The sequence below is a fragment of the Canis aureus genome, chromosome 8, assembly GCF_053574225.1.
Source record: "Canis aureus isolate CA01 chromosome 8, VMU_Caureus_v.1.0, whole genome shotgun sequence".
Lineage (NCBI taxonomy): Eukaryota > Metazoa > Chordata > Mammalia > Carnivora > Canidae > Canis > Canis aureus.
This window is the reverse complement of record NC_135618.1, coordinates 41,460,123-41,480,862: the sequence shown is the minus strand read 5'-3', so window position 1 is coordinate 41,480,862 and position 20,740 is coordinate 41,460,123. Positions and strand designations below refer to the sequence as shown.

Here is a 20,740-nt window from a genome sequence, read left to right as displayed (position 1 = left end):
CCTGAAACAGAGTTCTGGGCAATTTCAGCAAGGGGGAAATAGGTTATCCATCTGGGTCTGATACCCAGCTTTTAGTCTACCCACATCAAGACAAAAATTTTCCAAAACCTTCACCTGAACACCAGAGTAGACCTTCAACTCTTGTCCATTGGTGACATCTTTATACAATGCATAGATCTTTCTAAAAGTGCAAACACTGCCTGCAGGAACAGGCCAGAGGCAGATGTTATCATATCCAGATGAGTGGTGGAGTGGCAGTGCTTCCAACAGGTTAATTCCTCCCGGCCTGCAAAACTCAAGTCTAGCACCACCTCCTCCAAAGACCCCTCCCCTACCCGGCTTCTCCAGGCTGGGACCCTCTACCTCTGCTCCCACATCACTTCCTGTGAACACTTCTAGCAGAGCCTGGTGTATCACTTTACTTGTCTGCCTGTCCCCTAGACTCTGAGCCACCCACAGGCAACCTCTGCATTTATATTTCTGTATTTCTTACACCTAGGACATAGTATGTGCTCAAAAAATGTGGGGCAGATGGGAAGATGATTAAGAGTATTCAAAGCAATTTGTGCCCTTGGGGAATTTAACATTCTCTTCCAATGCCCAGTAAGCATGTGGCCAAGCATAAAAATTACAGTCTCAGCCTCATAACTACTGTGTGACCTTGAAATGGTTCCTTAGCCTCTCTGAGCAGTTTACCTCGCTACTAAGTAAAAACTACCTCATAGATATGTTGGAAAAATTAAGTGGAAAGCAGAGGATATTCGAGCAAATATTCATAGCAGCACTAATCACAATAGCCAAAAGGTGGAAAAAACCCAAATGTCAATCAGCTGGTGAATGGATATTTAGTATATTTAGTATAAGACGTGGCATATCCAAACAGTAGAATATTAATAAGCCATGAAAAGGATGGAATGTTGATGGATACTACAATGTGGATGAACTTTGAAAACATGCTCAGTGAAAGAAGCCTAACACAAAAGGCCACATGATTTTGTGTATATGAAATATCCAGAGGAGGTAAAACCAAGCAGATTAGTGGTCGCCAGAGACCGGGTGAGGGAAGAATGAGTGGCTATTAATGGGTACAGGGCTTCCTTTTGATGGGATAAAAAAGTTCTGGAACTAGATAGAGGCAATAGTTGCACAACACTGTGAATGCACTAAATGTCACTGAATTTATACACTTCCCAGTGGTTAAAATGATAAATCTTATCCTATGTGTATTTAACCACAATAACTTCTTAAAATTCTTATGGGAAATTTCCAACTAATAACCTACCTAGGATTTTTTTTTAAGTGGAATAGATAATGTGTATGTAGTTCCTGGCCCTCTCAGGCCCTCAATCCATGGTAGCTGCTTTCATAGTCATAATGAACAATAATTTGTTCTCCCTATAAAACAGAATATACTGAGCAAAGGAAAGCACCAGTCTAATTTGTTCTTCAAACCTTCACAATAGTGGAATTGAAATAAAAGTCCAGGGCAGCCCAGGTGGCTCTGCGGTTTAGCACCACCTTCAGCCGAGGGCATGATCCTGGAGACCCCAGCATAGAGTACCACGTTGGGCTCCCTGCATGAAGCCTGCTTCTCCTTCTGCCTGTGTCTCTGCCTCTCTTTCTGTGTGTGTCTCTCAGGAATAAATAAATAAAATCTTTTTAAAAAGAAAGAAAAATCCAAAATATTTCACATAGCTTGACTTTTTTATCATGGTAAAATATACATAACATAAAATTTACCATTTTTACCATTTTACAGGGTACAGTTCAGTGACATTACGTGCATTCACAATGCTGTGCAACCATCACAACCATCCATTTCCAGAACCTTTCATCACGTAAACCATGACATCTTGTTATACTCCAGGTGTTTCAATCCACAACAGAGCTCAGGCACAATTATCAATTTGGACTTTGTTCAACCACAGATAAAAAAGGGAGAAAAATAGGAGCAGGCCCACAAACTCTGTGATGTGTAGTGCTCGCAGCATGATGGGGCTTGGGGTCTTCTCACTGCTGCTGCCCATCCTGGTGGGCTGGGCCAGCTGCCACCCCATCCCCGGAAGGAAGAACTTCAACAAGCTCCTGCTGATATCCTTCGATGGCTTCCGCTGGAACTACGACCAGGATGTGGACACCCCCAACATGGACCGCCTTGCCCAGGAGGGTGTGAAGGCCAAGTACCTCACACCACCCTTCGTGACAATGACCTCTCCATCTCACTTCACCACCATCTCAGGTAAGTTCTGCTCTGCAGCCAGTCTGCCAGTGCTAGTGGAAGCCTCAGTACTTGTTATTCCCTGAGACAGAGCCCATTCTCAGTCAGCTCTCAGGAGACTGAGGCAGTTCATGCAACTGGAAGAAGCACTAGCTTAGAATATTCTGGTTTTTAGAACCCTACTGGCTACAGGGCACCAGCCTGCAGACAGAATTAGGACCTCTCCAGTCCCCGCTCCCTGCTCCCTGGGCCCCCCTGCCCCTTTACCTTGCCTTATACACAATGGCTTGTGATCTTTTCCAAAACTAAATCATTAAAAGAACTTCATAAAAATAATAAAATATTAAACTTTAAAGAACTCAATTATATTAGATGACTCCCTGGCTTATTATTGAAAAGCTGGAGGGACACCAACGCTCTTTGATTTTTTTTTTTTTTTTTTTTTTGGTGGTTGTTATTTTGTTTTGTTTTCAAAGATTATATTTATTTATGTATTTATTTGAGGAAAGAGAGCATGAGTGGGGTGGAGAGACAGAGGGAGAGGGAGGAAACAGACTCCCTGCTAAGCAGGGGGCTTGATCCCAGGACCCCAGGATCATGACCTGAGCTGAAGGTAAATGCTTAACCAGCTGAGCCACCCAGGTGCCCCACCAATGTGCTCTTTGAAGAGAATTCAAATTTTGTCTTTCTGTGCCCCAGAAAGTCTCATGACCTGGCCCCTGACCCACTGTTTCCTGGCCTCTCTCATCTCTCTTCCCCTCACATGTTTCTCTCCAGATCACAAAGGCCACCTGTCTGTATCTCCACCCAGCCCCCACCTGCCTCAGGGCCTTTGCCCTTGCCAGTCTCCCTAGCTCACCTGGAGCACGTAGTCAGAATGGGGGAGACAAGCAAAGACACTACTAGATCTCATCAATGAGGAGAGGCACTGAGAAGGAAGAAGAGAGTTTCTTCAAGAGAAAACAGCAAGGGCAAATTGACTTGCAGTTGGAAGCAGGGAAAGGCTGAGATGGGACAATTGAACTGAAAACTGAAAGAGACCTCAGGAGACAAAGAGAAAGGAAAAGTGTTCCCATATTCAAGGCTTCTGTGATAGGAAGGAATGTGGTCATTTCAAAATTCCAGTTGCCAAAATGCAAAGGATTTCATTATACTAAGAATAAGAACAGCTTCCATTTCTCTAACATGGGCCTGAAGCCAGGCATGTGCTAGGTGCTTTGGCTTCAATATCTCCAACACAACAATACTGCAAAGCAAGTGTTGTCCCCATTCCACAGATGAGAAAAACAAAGCTCAGAGAGGCTGAATAACTAATTCATCAGTGACTTGGCCAAGAATTGGGCCAGGGGGAAGCCAGGCCTAGAATGAATATGTCCCTGGCCACATGAAACTAGTTCTGCCCAACTATGAGTCTGGGATCCACAGACCCCTCTCATGGGGTAAAGAGTGGTGCCTGGCAGCATGAGCCTCACCCCTACCCAGAGAACCATTCCTTCGAGTCCAGGGCAGCTCCCGGAGCCTCCAAAATGATACACACACTGCTGGTACCTTTTTTGGGGAGAGGGTTTTATCATTTCCATCAGACTCTCAAAGGGACACTTGAATCAGAAACTTAAAAAATAAAGCTGAATAACCACTCAGAGGGAGATCTGCTGAGAGAGATTTTCCTATATGTAAACTCTTTGAGAAGCAAGTCATTCGGGAACTATTAGTGCCAGGAAGCAGGAACTAAATAGCCCTTTTCTGGAGAAACCGAATGCTACTTCCCAGTGGCATTAACTTCATAACACTTAAAAGATCTCCCATGGGCAGACTCTGGGTCCCTGAACACTGAGAATATGATGGGCACAAAATATTATAAGGCATGCCCACCTTTTATTTATTCCCAGAAGGTCTTCAATGAGAAGATATAAACAGTTAAGAGAAAATTTTTAAAATTATAAAATCACTGCAATTCCTCTCCTACATTCATTGCCAGTGGGAAATGGAAATGGGTACAGTTTTAATGCAGGGTAATTTGGCAAAATCGGGGCAGCCCCCGTGGCCCAGCGGTTTAGCACCACCTTCAGTCCAGATCCTGATTCTGGAGACCCGGGATCAAGTCCCACGTTGGGCTCCCTGCATGGAGCCTGCTTCTCCCTCTGCCTGTGTCTCTGCCTCTCTCTCTCTCTCTCTCTCTCTCTCTCTCTGTGTGTGTGTCTCTCATGAATAAATAAATAAAATCTTTATAATTAATTAATTAATTAGGCAACATCAAGTACAATCAGGAACTTACAAATTTTCTTATTTGGCAAATTCAACTTGCAGGACTTTATCCCACAGATATATATCTGCTGGGTAGAAAACGATGTACAGTGTACATACAAAGTTATTCATTGCATTGGCATTTATAACCACAGGAAAAATAGAAACAACCTAACTATCCACCCAAAGGGGAATGGCTAAATAAAATACCAGACATCCATAGAATGTCATAATCTATTACCTTTAAAAGGAAAAATGAAGAAGTTCTTTGTGCCGTGATAGGAAGCTACCTCCAAAATGGATTAAGTGACAAAACCAAGATGCAAAGAATGTGAGTAGCATGCATATATGGGTTCATATAATATGTGTGTGTGTGTGTATATATATATATATATGTGCAATTATTTTTTTAAGATTTTATTCATGAGAGACACAGAGAAAGAGAGGTTGAAACATAGGCAGAGGGAGAAGCAGGCTCCATGCAGGGAGCCCGATGTGGGACTAGATCCCAGGACTCCAGGATCTTACCCTGAGCTGAAGGCAGACGCTTAACCGCTGAGCCACCTAGGCGCCCCTATATGCAATTATTTATAGGTGTATAGAAGACCTCTGGATAAATAAACAAGAAATTGATGATACTAGTTCCTCCAGGGAGGGCAGTGGGTGGGAGACTTTGAACTGTACCTCCTGTGTACTTTTTAGATCTTAGACCAAATGAAATGTACTGCCTATAAATAACAAAATGTTATACATCAAATAATCTTTTTAATTAGCTCACTGTGAAAAAAAAAATGTTCCTTTGAACTCTTTTATTTTTAACCAGACCTGCCATTTATCGAGCAGGTAAACATTCACTCGACTTTGACTTTAAAACAGGTTTTTCACGGAGCCTAGGTTGCTCAGGTTGCCCTCCCTCTTTACAGGCTAGACGTCAGGGGTTCAAAGATGCACAAATCTTTTCTGGGGCAGAGGTAGGATTCAAACTCAGTCCTGGATGGTTACAGTCACTGGCTCTTCAATCCCTTCCCTCCAGCATGACTACAGCCCGCCACCGTCTTTGATTCTAATTAAGTAATCATTCCAAACCCCTCTGAAAGATGTTGCCCATCCTCAGAGATTCCAGGCAATAAGTATATATCCTGAATATGTTGTATTAATAAAACAGAGGCTATCCCAGGCCTAACAAAATCCCCAGCATTTGTCTTCGTGAGCTGGGCTCAAGCAGACCTCTGTCTGACTCTAATGTGAGAAAGAATCATCCATAATAGAAAAAATAATGGATAAAATTCGTACTGTCAGCACCCAAAGACCTCATCAGATTCCAGGGTGTAAGCCTGACACAAACTATGGGAAAGGGGGCTCTCTTAGCTCAATGACTAATTAATTGGTCTTCTTACAAACACCTCTGGGCGATTTAACACAGAAGAGAGAGGAGGAGGAGGAACCTGACACACTGCTTCACATCTCAGCTGCAATACTATGCACAGCTCCAACACAGGCTCAAGTCCAGGAAGCCATGTGGCCATCTCTCTGAGCTTCCTAGACAGAGTTCAAGGGGCAGAGGCCAGGCGATCTCAGGCAAGGACCAAGGTCAGGAGAAGCCATGCCCCAGGCACAAGGATCCATGAGCAAGCCTCCCTTAGATAGCTGACAAAGCTGCCTAGGGCCAGTATGCTGCCCCCCCTTCCCCCCCCCCCCCCCCCCCGCCATCTGCTGCCCTTATCTCCACGGCAGGGCCTCCTCATGCCAGGGGGCTGTCAGGTGTGTGGATATCTCAGCCCTCACCCCAGAGCCAGGGTCACATGACCCTCATCAGTTTCCCCTGCTGCTGGTAAAGAAAGTCTTCCTGGAGAGTTTTAAAGGGTTTCCAACATATTCGTTTCTTCATTCAACAATTATTGTTTTAGCATCTCTGTTGGGCCTGGGAGCGGCAACAGTGGCCAACTACATTTAAGTGTCTCCAAGGTCTTGCCGCTTCCTAGGGCTTACCTCATGACACAGTCTCATGTCCCCTCTGTTCCCAGATTCCACAGATGTTTTGGGGGGTTTGTTTCCTTTCCTCTGTAGCTCTGCCAGGGAGAGAGATGAAGAGCCCCTTTCTTGTGCCTTTTTGTCTCCTTTCTCTGACAGCTCAAGGAATCAGACAGAGAAAATGTATTCTCACTTGGCTGTGTCCCCACCAAACCTTTTTCTGCACCACCTGCTCCTCTAGCTCCCATAAGGGGCAGAGCTTAGGAGGAATACCCACTTCCCATGCTTTCTCCTTCTCCTTGAAGCAGAGAGGACAGACGTCCTGAACAAAAAACTCAGGGAGGGAGGATTTCTTAAAAACTGGCTATTTATTAAAAATATCCTACCTCATCACCTCTCCACATGAGACAATCTTTACATCCTCACAAAGAATGTATATTTTTCCTCCAAGTATCGGCCCTCCCAGTACCACCTGCAAGAGGGGGAAGTGGGGCCCCTATCTAGAATCAAAGCTCCAAGGTGCAGGGCAGCCCTGGTGGTGCAGTGGTTTAGCACAGCCTGCAGCCCAGGGCGTGATCCTGGGGACCCGGGATCAAGTTCCATGTCAGGCTCTGCATGGTGCCTGCTTCTCCCTCTGCCTGTGCCTCTGCCCCTCTCTCTGTGTGTGTGTCTCTATGAATAAATAAATAAAATCTTAAAAAAAAAAAAAAAAAAAAGCTCCCAGGTGCAAAGCAAGCCCTGGTTCTAGAGGAGACATTTTCTCTCCAGCTCCCCAAAGCTGGGCACAGACCTGCATACTAATTAAAATTAAGTTCATCCCCTCCCTGATTGAATGAACCATTACTTCCTCCAAGATACTTTTCTTCTAAAAAAAAAGATCGTTTTCTTCTTCCCACCTGGTTTCATCATCCCCACCCCCAATCTTCATGACACACACACACACACACACAGGAGCTTTGCCACAGCACCTGGAAATTTCTTAAAATAGAATGATGTATTAGTTTTCTATGGCTGCAGAACTAATTATCACAGACTTAACAGCTTAGAACAACACCTTTGTATTATCTCTCCATTTCCATGGGACAGGAGTCAGCACCACTGAGCTGGGGCCCCTGTTCAGTGTGTCACAAAGCTACAATCATGGCGTTGACTGGGATGGGGTTCTCTCCCAAGCTCATGTGGTTGTTTGAAGAATTCATTTCCCTGCAGCTATAGGACTCATGGCAGCTTTCTCCTTTGAGGCTGCAAGAGAGGGCCTCTCTGCTCTAGATCCTCTCTTAAGAGCTCACCTGATTAAGTCAGGCTCACCCTGGATAAACTCTCTTTTGATTAACTCAAAATGAACTGATTAGGGTTCAAGAGATCTGCAGAATCTCTTCAACTTTTCCATGTTCTGTTGGTTAGAAACAAGGCCACAGGTCCCACCCAAGCTCAAGGGAAAAGAGTTATACCAGGCATATATATCAGAAAACAAGAGCCTTGAGGGCCATTTTGGAATTCTGTCTACCATGGACAAGGTCCTTGATGGGGCTCAGATAAACAGGGGGTGAGCATCCGTCTTTGTAGAAAGGCAAAAGGTAACACAGGACACGCCCCCATAGTGAAGCTCCAGAAAGCCTGCAGAATTATGGCTAATCCCTGAACCATAGGAGATAATGAATGTCCACAGAGGCCGGGCTTTCCAATCATAGTGTGTCACCACGTCAGCATTAACTCTTTCTGTTGCTTAGGCAAAAATGATGGGGGGGAGGGGGCTAAGGAAGGGAGGACGGGGAGGAAGAGTATTAATTTGAAAGTAATTATAGTCATTTCCTAGGGCTGCCATAACAAAGTACCACAAGCTGAGCAGCTTAAAACAACAGAAATGTATGGAGTGCCTGGCTGGCTCAGTCAGTGGAATATGTGAGTCTTGATCTCAGGATTGTGAGTTCAAGCCCTACACTGGGTGTGAAGATGATTTGAAGATGAAAATATCTTTAAGGGTTCCCTGGGTGGCGCAGCGGTTTGGCGCCTGCCTTTGGCCCAGGGCGCGATCCTGGAGACCCGGGATCGAATCCCACGTCAGGCTCCCGGTGCATGGAGCCTGCTTCTCCCTCTGCCTGTGTCTCTGCCTCTCTCTCTCTCTCTCTCTCTCTCTGTGACTATCATAAATAAATAAAAATTTAAAAAAATTTAAAAAAAATAAAAGAAAAGAAAATATCTTAAAAAAAAAAAAAACAGAAATGCATTGTTTCACAGTTCTGGAGTCCAAAAGCCTAAAATCAAGCTGTTAATAGAGCTGCATTCCCTCTCAAATCTATAAGGAATCCTTCTGTCTTCCTCACTTCTTGTGGTTCGTTGGCAATATTTGGCATTCCTTGGCTTATAGATTCCATCCTCCACCCAATCCACAGAATTGTCCCTGTGTCTCTGTTTTCACATGGCCATCTTCTTATAAGGACACGAGTCATTTGGATTAGGGGCTGCTGCATGACCTCAACTCTATAGTGGCCCTATTCCCAAATAAGGTCTCATTCTGATGTCTTGGGGCTTAGGACTTCAAGTATCCTTTTTGAGGAACATAGTTCAACCCACAACAGTACTATGAGACGTAATCAATATCTATAGGCATTAATAATCCAAGTCCTCAGAATGATCAATCTCTCTCCTTTCCCCCTCCCTTTCTTTCTCTATTTCTAAGAGTGACCACAAAATTCCCAATATTGGCTTTCATTGGACCAATTTACTTCTCAGAACCAACCTCTGTGGCCTGGGGTGGGGGGTAGAACAATGCTGAACACCCAAGCTAAGACTACATGTCCACCCCCAGGTCAGGGTTAAGGCAACTGGCAAGCACCACACAAATCAGGTGGACTGTAAGTGGAGGCCTGGTGAGTTCTCAGTGGAAAGTCAAGCACCGTTATAAGAGAAAAGAGCAATGGAGGAAGGACTGGCAGGAGGTGCCAAGGTCCACCTCACTAGCCTGATGGTGCTTTTGATGTAGAGATGGAGGTATGCGATCCAGTGCCCCAATACTCAGTCCCAAAAAATCACACCTTCACCTCTGGGACTGCTCAGTGGGCATGGGCTCCCTGTAGATTCAGTAAGCACACGTGCAAACAGCCATCTTCCAGGATGGCCCCCCCAGTCTCTCTGAACTGTCCCAATTCCCCTCAGATCTCACCAAAATGAAAAGCCATTCTCTGACGGTTAGCAGCTCATTCTCCTAGTTTAAATCACCTGATTCCTTCTCCCTCTCCAGAAGCCTGTACTTACTGCTCCATCACTGGTAATGATAGTGAACATTTTTGCAATCTCAGTTTTTATTGCAAAGTGATTGAGGACCAGTGAGAATAACTTATGCTGCTGAAACTAAGGAAATCCCGCCAAGCAAGTGGTGGGTGGATAGGAAGTCTTATGCAGCAGCATATATTTTTCTCCCCCAAGGAACCTACTGAAAATAAGAAGCTATCACCACGTTTCAGACAAAGGCTACAGAAAACGTAAGCTATGATATTATAATTCGGCAATTTTACATCTAGTCAAATAGATATGGATCAGAGGTGAAAAGGGAACTCACGTAACTACAGGATGGTTGAGAATAATAAAAGTGAGGTCCTCTCTGCTCAACATTTTCTCCTTTCCTGAAAGGGTACTCAATGGTAGGTTCCAGCTCCCTACCAGCCAGAAATTAAGTCTTTCCCAATTCCAGAACCCCACCAGGACAACCTCAAAACTAGAGCCACCACTTATAACTGTGTAGATTGTGTACAGCACAATTCTAGGAAGGTTATTTTCATTAACACTATGTTGGTGGTATCCCCTGGAGGTGCACAGGGCACAATTTGCACAAATGATCGATTGCTTACATTCTATCCCAAAATCAATCTATAAGAGGTAAAAATTCTTCATAGATGTCATAACCACTCATGAATCCACCCCTCCTTCTACCTGACATAGGAGTAAAGGAAGCACGGACAAATGTACTTGGATGATCTTTAAGACTAGGGAGGGATTCTCAATATCTCACCACTTACATTTTGGGCCAAATCATTCTTTGTCTTAGGGGGGCTATCCTGTGTGTTGTAGAGCATTTAGCAGCATCCCTAGCCTCTAAGATGCCAGCACCATTCCTCCCCTAGTTGTGATAACAAAAATGTCTCCAGACAAATGTTCCTTGGGGTACAAAATCACCCCCTAGTTGAGAATCTTTGGACTAGACATATAATACACAAATTACATGTAAATCAGAAAGCCAAAGGCAACCCATGTGACACTCTAACCAGTGAAAAACAGAGTCTGAAAGAGGTAAGAGAGGTAGGGAAAGGGAAAGGAAATTAAATCCCTGCTGCTGATAATAATACAAACCATGCAGATGTTGTTGGAAACCTGGATAGAAGATGCCATAAACCTTAATCGGCTCCCATCCTGCTTCCCCAGAAACAACTCTCCACTGAAAAAGTCCTGGAAGTCAACAAACTCCCCAAAACATAGATGAACAAAGCAAAGAAAAACAGATGGAGACAGAAAAGATGTGCTTCCAGCACCAGTCATTTCCACAAGGAGAGAAAAAAGGAAGCCACGAAAATAAAGAAGGCTGGAAAACCAGGATATTTCCTAACTTTTCATTACGTTAATTTCCAACATGTAGAAAAATCAGATGCTGATGCTTCAGGTCTATGGATTACACAGTAGAGGGATCCCTGGGTGGCACAGCAGTTTGGCACCTGCCTTTGGCCCAGGGCGTGATCCCGGAGACCCGGGATCGAATCCCACATCGGGCTCCCGGTGCATGGAGCCTGCTTCTCCCTCTGCCTGTGTCTCTGCCTCCCTCTCTCTCTCTCTGTAACTATCATAAATAAATAAAAAATTAAAAAAAATTTTTAAAAAGTACCATAAGCTGAGTGGCCTAAAAAAAAAAAAAAAAAAAAAAAAAAAAGCTGAGTGGCCTAAAGCAATACAAACTCTAGAGGCCAGAAGCCCAAAATCAAAATATCAGTGGGCCATGCTCCCTTTACAGGTTCTAGGGGAGAATCTTTCCTTGCCTCTTCAGCTTCTGGTACCTGCCAGCATTCCTTGGTTTGTGGTCACAGCCTTCCAATATCTGCCTGCACGGTATGTTGCCTCCTCCTTTTCTGTCTGTGTCCCCTCCTCTTCTGTCTCTTATAAGGAAATTTGCCTTTGGTTTTAGAGCCAACATGGGTAAATCTCTTCATGTAATGATTTTCAGGATGATCTCTTCATGTCAAAATCATGAACCAATTACATCTGTGAAGACCTAGTTTCCAAATAAGGCAACATTCACAGGTTCTGGGAATAAGAATATGAACATATAATTCGGTGGGGGGCTCCATTCAGCCCACTATAGTGGTAAGAGGAGAAAATGAAGTGAGAAAAAAATGTAGAGGACAGATCTCATTTCTGTAACAGTGGCCAGTAAGGCAGGACAAGGGTAGAACTGTGGGTTAATAGAGTTCCCAGATGGAACGCAAGTGCAGCTGTCTGCTTCCAGCTATTCAGAGAGAAAGTTTCTGTTTTTGACAGCAGATTAAAGGAAAAGGTGGAGTATGTGAAAGCCCATTCTCTGTTGGCCTAGTTCCTAAGGAATCATGCCTCTGCCTTAGGGCCATTCTCAAGTCTTATTCAAGGATAAAATGACTTATAGATGGGCATAATTAAAAAGCAATGTCAAAAAGCAGCAGCAGCATTTTTCATTTGCACTTACCCATGAGCAAGAGCAGTTTAGTAAAATGGGCTTCTAAGATTTTATATTCTCTGTCCAAAAAATGGCTGCCATCATGAGTCCTCGTGTTGGAGACAAGCCTCAATTCTGTAACAGTAGTTGATAAGGTTTTAAATTTTGATTGGTTCACCTGTCCTCATTTCAAGTACTTTTGCTATGGGTCCAGTAGATTATCAATGGGTGGCACTCTGGTGTGTAAACTTGGGTGAGTGTGGTTTTGAGCTCCAGTGGGGGCTGTCTTCCCATCAGTGTCTTGGCTGTTCTTCTCAATAAGCTTGTCAGCTCAGGAATGGAACACTGGATTGATTTATGGTGGTTGGTTGATGTGATTTGGCAACTGTTTTTTCCTCACTGATTTCATACTAGCTGGCTAACACAACATTTTCTTCTTTGGTTTTGGGAATGTGAACTTAAATGAATCACAAATCAGGAGGAAAATGAAGACATGCTTATAGTCTATATGATAGATTAAAGGAATTAGTGACTAACATATAGCAGTTCCTCAAATTTTTGTTAAAGAAAGAAATGCATTAAAGTGTATCTATGCCCAAATGGACTATCTGTAAATATACACTGTCACACCTGAAAATTAGTAGGTAGGAACAGAGCAAATGTTTAGAGCAGAGGAGGAGGCATGCCCTTATTCAGTTATTAAGTTATGGTATGGATTCTTTTAATCCATTAAAGTATATTTTTTCCCAAATTGACTTTGAACTAAGTTAGTTTCTGTTTACTACTTGTTCAGATCATACCCAGCCATCTGCAAATGGGGCAGAAGTAAGAGGGAGTTTGTTCAATTAAATTCAACAAATATTGTTGAATGTCTAGTAAGGATATAATCCTATGCTTTGTGCCAGGGATATATCAGAATAAACAAGGCACAGCCCTACTCTTAGGAAGTTTATAAACTAATGGAATAAACATATTTGTAGGCAATCATCTGAAATTCAAGAGGAAATGAGATGGATGCTAAATGGAAAGTATACGGGATCCCTGGGTGGCGCAGCGGTTTGGTGCCTGCCTTTGGCCCGGGGCGCGATCCTGGAGACCCGGGATCAAATCCCACGTCGGGCTCCCTGCATGGAGCCTGCTTCTCCCTTTGCCTGTGTCTCTGCCTCTCTGTCTCTCTCTGTGTGACTATCATGAATAAATAAATAAAATCTTTTAAAAAAATGGAAAGTATAAGCAGGATAGAATGGCATGAGTGCCATGTGTGCCCAGTTCCAATGGTACTCCCTGACTCCTCTGCAATGCAGCAGAGGCACCCATTTCTTGTATGATCTGAAGGCCCATGAAGGTTTGTATTTAGATAGGTGTAAGTCAGGTCTAGTCGTGACCTTAGGATCAGGAAAAAAAAAAGGAATCGCTTTCATCTATCACAAGCCAGGAATAGCCTAGAACATCAGCAAAAACGGAAAAATCTGCAGGTTCTAGAGCAGAGCTTCTGGGCCAAGAATCCAGGACTGAGATGATGAGAAAAAACAAGTTATGAACCAACTCAGCCATTTTTTTCATCATAATCAAAAAAAGAAAAGCCCATCAGCAGTCTTACTGGGTAGATACCAGACCCTATTTTAGTTCAAACTTTGGAACTAACCTCTCAAGTCTTCTAACAATGGCCAAGAGAGTGGTTTGCCCACAACAATATAACTGAACAACACTTTTCGCTTGTTTCCAAGTGCATATCATGTGAGAAGTTTAGATCATTAACAAAAAAAAGCACTAAGCAAACCCAGGCTACATAATCCTTTCAGCAAGGTAACTGACAATGGGTACAACTGGGGCAGGATATTATAAAACCATCTCTATCTACTTCTGCCCAAGCAGTGAACTGCTTAGTTTTAATAGTTAAAAATCACAGCAAATACAGTTGACATTTGAACAATATGGGGGTTACTGAAGGTGAAGCCCCACACAGTTGAAAAATCCATGTATAACTTTTGACTCCCCAAAAACTTAACTACAGATAGCCTACCATTGACCAGAAGCCTTACTAATAACAGGGATGATTAATATGTCTTATATATGCATAATAGTCTATATTCTTACAATAAACTAAGCTAGAGAAAAGAAAAAAATTTTTAAAGATTTTATCTATTCATGAGAGACAGAAAGAGAAAGGCAGAGGGAGAAGCAGACTCCCCGAAGAGCAGGGAGCCCAAGGTGGGACTCAGTCCCAGGGCCCTGAGATCATGACCTGAGCCAAAGACAGACACCTAACCAACTGAGCCACCCAGGCTCCCAAGAAAAGAAAATGTTATTAAGAAAATCATAAGGAAGATAAGATACATCAACAGTACTGCAGTGTATTTATCAAAAACAACCTGGCGTATAAATGAACCTACACAATTCAAGCCTATATTGTTCAAGGTTGAACTGCATTTGCTCTTGCCTTCCACCAGGCTCCAGCATCACCTCTTCTGTGCAGCCTTCCCTGAACCCCTTTTCTGTGTTCCCAATGCACTTTGTTCGGCGTCTATTGAAGTGTTGATCACCAGCTATGTCAGGAAACAACAGCTGTTAAAACACAGAAATCCTTTCATGCTAGCTCAAGAGAAACAACTGCCCTGCAAGGCTCTAACAGGCAAACTCAAGCAAGGGAACCAAATGAGAGACAGAGAAAATAGAAAACAGAGTGAAAGAAAGCAGACCTTATGTTTCTGGTTCTCAAAAGCCTAGTGTCTTCTAATCAGCCCCAAGAACTCTCTTGTCTCTGCTCTACTCACTCACAACCAGTTTTCTCTTTTTGCTCCGAGCCCACCATGAGCTGATTAGCTACTGCATCTCTTGGTTTAAGTCTTGAAAGAGAGAATTGGGTTTCTCACCAACCAATTGAATGTGGGAAAGAGATGTCATGTGGTAAAAATATGGTGCCTAGCCCTGCCTCTCAGCAAGGCCCATTCCTAGGGGAGGTCTTTTTTTTTTTTTTTTTAAGATTTTATTTATTTATGAGAGACACCAAGAAAGAGAGGCAGAGACAAGGCAGAGGGAGAAGCAGGCTCTATGCAGGGAGCCTCATGTGGGACTCGATCCCGGGACTCCAGGATCACGACCTGAGCCGAAGGCAGATGCTCAACCACTGAGCCACCCAGGCATCCCTCCTAGGGGAATTCTAAGAGAAGGTACCTGTGAGCATTGCAGGCACCCCAGAACATCCTTTATCTCTTTTTAACTCTCTCCCCCCATCCCTTAGACTGTAAATGCTATGGCACAATCAAGGACAATACTTGGCTCAAAATGTTTGAGAAAGAGAGGATTTGGATCAAACACTGGACTTGATGGTTTCCCAAATTCACCCTGCAAGTGTTTGAGATATAAACAAAGGTCTCTGAAAATCAAGAGAAAGGAATCAAATCTAGCTGGCTTGGTTCCCACACCTGAAACGCTCAGTTGAGTGAATGCGCCTTGCCATAACTGGTATGGTGTGGAAGTAGGCATTATACCCAGATTTTTTTAAATTTTATTTATTTATTCATGAGAGACAGGGAGAGAGAGGCAGAGACACAGGCAGAGGGAGAAGCAGGCTCCATGCAGGAAGCCCAACGTGGGACCCAAACCCAGGTCTCCAGGATCACACCCTGGGCTGTAGGCAGGGCTAAACCACTGAGCCACCTGGGCTGCCCTATACCTTGATTAAAGCATAAGTAGCAAGCACCAGGAATCATGTTCTCTAGGAGAGCTCATCCTACTTCCTATTTAACCTGCGTAATTGCCCACATCGCAGACATGTAAATGACATGGATGACAGACTGTCAGAATGGATAAAGCCAGAAAGGCCCTTGGAAATCATCAACCCTTTCATTTTTAAAAAAGATTTATTTATTCATGAGAGATACAGAGGTGGGGGGCAGAGACATAGGCAGAGGGAGAAGCAGGCTCCCCACAGGGAGCCCATGTGGGACGCGGTCCCAGATCCGAGGATCACGCCCTCAGCGGAAGGCAGATGCTCAATCGCTGAGCCACCCAGGCGTCCCTCAACCCTCTCCTTTTATGGAGGGGAAGACTGATTCCCAGGGAGAGAGCAGGTGCTTACAAGAGCCAAACTAAGGTGTCCCACCTCTGAAAGCAGCCCCCTCTGTGCCATTGCACTGCAGGGAGGACAGCGTCATCTGACCCAAGTGAAACCAGTTCCTTTGCTGCTACTGGAACTCCAGGCACGATCGACAGTGTTGCCTTCACACAGCTTTTCCAGTCCGGTCCCTGACTCTCTCCAGAGTTGAAAATGCAATTTTAGTAAAACTGCTGCTCCCTGCAGCTGTTCATTTCTTAGCATTTCCCATCCTTTGTCTTGTTCTGCCCACATTCCAGAACTGGCCCTTAACCAGGATAAAGAGCCTTGAGCAGTAGGAAGGAGGAACCAAGGGGCAGTGAAATGTCTTCTGGGTCATTGCTGGTCCCAGCTGCTGGCTGGATTTAGAACATGCCTTTTAAGTGTCAGAGTGGAAATAACCCAAACACCATGGAGACAGTTCCCTTTGTGCAATTACTGGGACTAGCCATGCCACAGAATAGAAGGGTCATACTCCCTGAACTCATTTTAGGTTAGGTGTTTGAAACTTGGGTGACATCTCTTTGAGGGAAAAATGGATTCTATTATTGGTTCCCAGAGTAGTCTACTTAACTGATATCATAATTGACCTCTGGGTCCCAGAGCCTGGAAGACAGAATTACTGGAGGGAGAAGTTTCTGTGCCTGCGGCATCCTCTGCTTCTTTCAATCCCTCCTCCAAATCCCCCAGTGTCTTTGGGCACCCAAGCTTCCCCAGATATTGAAGTACTCCAGGTTTTGATGGCTACCTGCTCTCCCTTTGGTCACTCAGAGGAGCTGCTATCAACCCAGATTTTGGAGTAATGAGCAGTCTGCTAGAACTAATCCACATCCATATGTGAATGGCTAATAGCCCCTGAACCAGTAGTCTGACATGTCAGTGGGCACTAGAACCACCTGGAGAGCTTGTCAAAATGCAAGTTCCCAGACCCCACCCAAGAGGTGTGAATTCAGCAAGGCCTAGAAGGAGACCAGGGAATTTGTGATTTTTAACAAGTAGTTCAATTGATTCTAATGTTGGCAGTATAAAATACCATGGATAAATACTAGACTAGGTGAAATGACAGATGTTTGTCACTTTAGGGTGATTTGCTCTTTACTGGGCAGGAAGAGTCACCTAGAACAGAATCCAGGATTTACAAGTTAAAAAAAAAAAAAAAGGCAAAAGCAAGCTATTCCCTGGATGATTTGACCCTGTACTTCCGTTTCATCTGCTGTGATATGGCACAGCTCAGCCATGAGAAAGTTTGGACACTATAACAAGGAGACAATTCATTGTAGATTTCAAAAGGCTTCCATTACTCATTCCCGAGGCTCTAAAAGTTCTTGCCTACTTGGGCCCCACCTATCCATAACAAAGTACTCTCACCTGTGGTGTTTCACCCCACTCCTGACATACGGTATAGCAGAGGGATTAAGAGCCCAGACTGCAATGCTCAACACCACCAGTCATTCAGGAAATGCACATCAAACCCAACAAGATACCATTGCACATCCACTAGGTTGGCCATAACCAAAAACAGGAAGATAACAAGTGTTGATGAGGATGTAGAGAAACTGGAACTGCTAGACACTGTTGGTGGGAATGTAAAATGGCACAACCACTACGGAAAATAGTCTGGTAGCTCTTCAAAACATAGAGTCACCATGTAACCCCAGCAATTCTATTCTGAGATATATACCCAAAAGAATTGAAACCAGATACTTATATATGAATGCTCATAACAGCATTAGTCACAATAGCCAGACAACCCAGAAACAACCTAAATGTGCATCAATGATGGATGCATAAACAAATTCTGGTCTATTCATACAATGGAATATTATTCAGCCATAAGAAGGAATGCAGTACAGGGCAGCCTGGGTGGCTCAGCGGTTTAGCACCGCCTTCAGCCCAGGGCGTGATCCTGGAGACCAGGGATTGAGTCCCATGTCAGGCTACCTGCATGGAGCCTGCTTCTCCCTCTGCCTGTGTCTCTGTCTCTGTCTCTCTCTCTATGTATCTCTCATGAATAAATAAATAAAATCTTTAAAAAAAAAAGGAATGAAGTACAGATATACGCTACAACATAGATGAACCTAGAAAATATGAAGCTAAGTAAAAGAAACTAGACACAAAAGGTCATATATTGTGAGCTTTCATGTCTATGAAATGTCCAGAGCAGGTAAATCAATAGAGACAGAAGCAGATTAGTGGTCAATAGCGGTTGGGGGAATGGAGGACTGGAGAGTGACTGCTAATGCGTAGTTTCTGCGTAGGGTGATGAACATGCCTTGGAACTAGAAAGAGATGATTAGGGATGCCTGGGTGGCTCAGAGGTTGAGCATCTGCCTTTGGCTCAGGGCATTATCCTGGAGTCCTGGGATTGAGTCCCGCATCCCGCTTCTCCCCCTGCCTATGTCTCTGCTTCTCTCTGTGTGTGTCTCTCATGAATAAATAAGTAAAATCTTAAAAAAAAAAAAAAAAGAATGAGATTATTATTGCACGACATTGTGACTATACTAAATGATACTGAATTGTGCACTGAAAATGTTAATAGCTGGGATGCCTGGGTGGCTCAGTTAGTTAAGTATCTGACTTCAGCTCAGGTCATGATCCCAGGGTCCTAATATAGAGCCCTGCATTGGTCTCCCTGCTCAGTGGGGAGCCTGCTTTTCTCTCTCTCCCTCTGCTGCTCCCCCTGCTTGTGCTCTCTCTCTCTCTTTTTCTTTCTGTCAAATAAATAAATAAATTCTTTAAAAAACAAAATGTTAATGGTTAATTTTATCTTATGTGAATTTTACCTATTAAAAAAAGTATGGGCTGTGGCCAAGCCTCCTGGATTCAAAGCCCAGTTCTGCTACATGATTTTGAGCAAACTCTGCGCCTGTTTCCTTAAAGAGAGAACTCTCTAAAGGAGGGGCTATGATAGTAGCCACCTTGCAGGGTTGTTGGGAGCATTAGATGAGTTAATGTCCCTACATCTTAGCTTATGACATGGTGGTAAATATGTGCCATGATTTCATCACACAAACCCTATATGCTAGTATTCAGGCAACCGAGGCCAGGCAGGTTAGGGGCTTGTTTAAGTTCACACAGCAAGTTCAAAAGCCAAGTCAGGGTTGGCATCCAGCTCTCTTGGACTCTAGGTCCATGCTTTTCCACTGTTGACCATCCAATTTTATTCCTGATCAGGGATCTTGACCCCAAAGCCCTAATCCCTGACAGAAGCACAACTTCTTTCAGTGCCCCTAAGTGTGGTCTACCTACAAGGCAGAAACAATAAAGCAACAATGGTTTTTGCTTCTTCCCAGCTGAGGGTTTTGGCCATCCTAAGGGGACTTTACCCACCAGCAGCCTGGCAATGACTGAGCCAGTGAAGAGCTTTCCCTTCTCAGTTTCCATGACTATCAAGTTCTAGTCACAAAATGTCCTGCCTTGATTTAACTGGGAAATAGGAGAAATCATCACTATCTTATTACAATCACTAGGGTCACCCAGAGGATTCTGTCCCAGCAGGTAAGGAAGTGGACTCTGCTATCCCCATGGATCTTTTGGTTCACTCTTTAGACTGACCCCCAACATGTACTCCCCTTTTCCTTGGCACAATGTAAGGTTACAGGTTTTTTCTGTATCTGGTTCATTCTTATGTTTTCAAGAATAATCTAGCTTAATCACATTCCTCAATATCTGCCTTCCCTCTCTAAGGAGAGAGAAAAAGGTCTATACCTAACTATGTCAGAAATCCTTCCTAATTCCATTGTTTTCCTCAAACAGCATGGGAGTCCTAGGAAAATCCCTGTGATGTTTCCCAAGAATTGGGCCCACTGGATATTCAATATTGAATCAGATCATTGCCAGCAGAAGACAAAGAAAATCATTCCATAGGAAATATCCAAATTCCAGGCTCTTACCTTCTGGACACAGAATAACCCAAGTAACCTGGCCTCCCCATGCCCTGCCTTCCCTCCCACATCAGGCTCCACAGTCAATACCAGCTTCCTCCAAGACTGTGAGGTCTGTTCCAGGGAGTAGATCCAATCTGGCAGTTGTGAGATACAATTAGCCCTTCCTTTATGGCCACCAACATTTGCACCTCCAGAAAACCAAGTCTGAAGCTCCAGGTCAGCCACCCAGAGCAGCAATCCCCCAGAAGAAGTAGGCCAACCAGAAGGATGTTGGGGGAGATCTTAAGATCACTTTGATACCCCCGGCAGTATCCATTCATAGAACTTACCAGCACCTTCCCTCTTTCATTCCCAAGGTCGCTGGATTGAAGATCATGGTGTGATTCACAACATGATGTTTAACACAGAGACACGCTGGAAGTACTCCTTCAAGACTACACAAAAGAAGACTGAGTGGTGGGACAATGGTGTTCTCCCCCTCTGGATCACAGCCCAGAGACAGGTACTATCAGAAACCCTGGTTTGACTTCCAGGGACACTGCTTCTCATTCCTATGCATGTGGGACGGGGGTTAGAAGCTGTGATCTTGGACAGCCCCGGTGGCGCAGCGGTTTAGCGCCGCCTGCAGCCCAGGGCGTGATCCTGGAGAC

General features: G+C 44.1%; 1 protein-coding gene across 1 annotated transcript in view; it reads left to right on the top strand.

Moving 5' to 3' along the window:
• Window positions 1–1,989: 1,989 nt before the first annotated feature.
• LOC144319210 (ectonucleotide pyrophosphatase/phosphodiesterase family member 7-like) overlaps window positions 1,990–20,740 on the top strand; it is a 33,218-nt gene continuing 14,467 nt past the window's right edge. Inside the window, exons 1-2 of the mRNA XM_077907052.1 lie at window positions 1,990–2,239; window positions 20,447–20,592. Of these exons, the coding sequence (XP_077763178.1) occupies window positions 1,990–2,239; window positions 20,447–20,592 (396 nt within the window). The remainder of the gene's footprint in view (window positions 2,240–20,446; window positions 20,593–20,740) is intronic.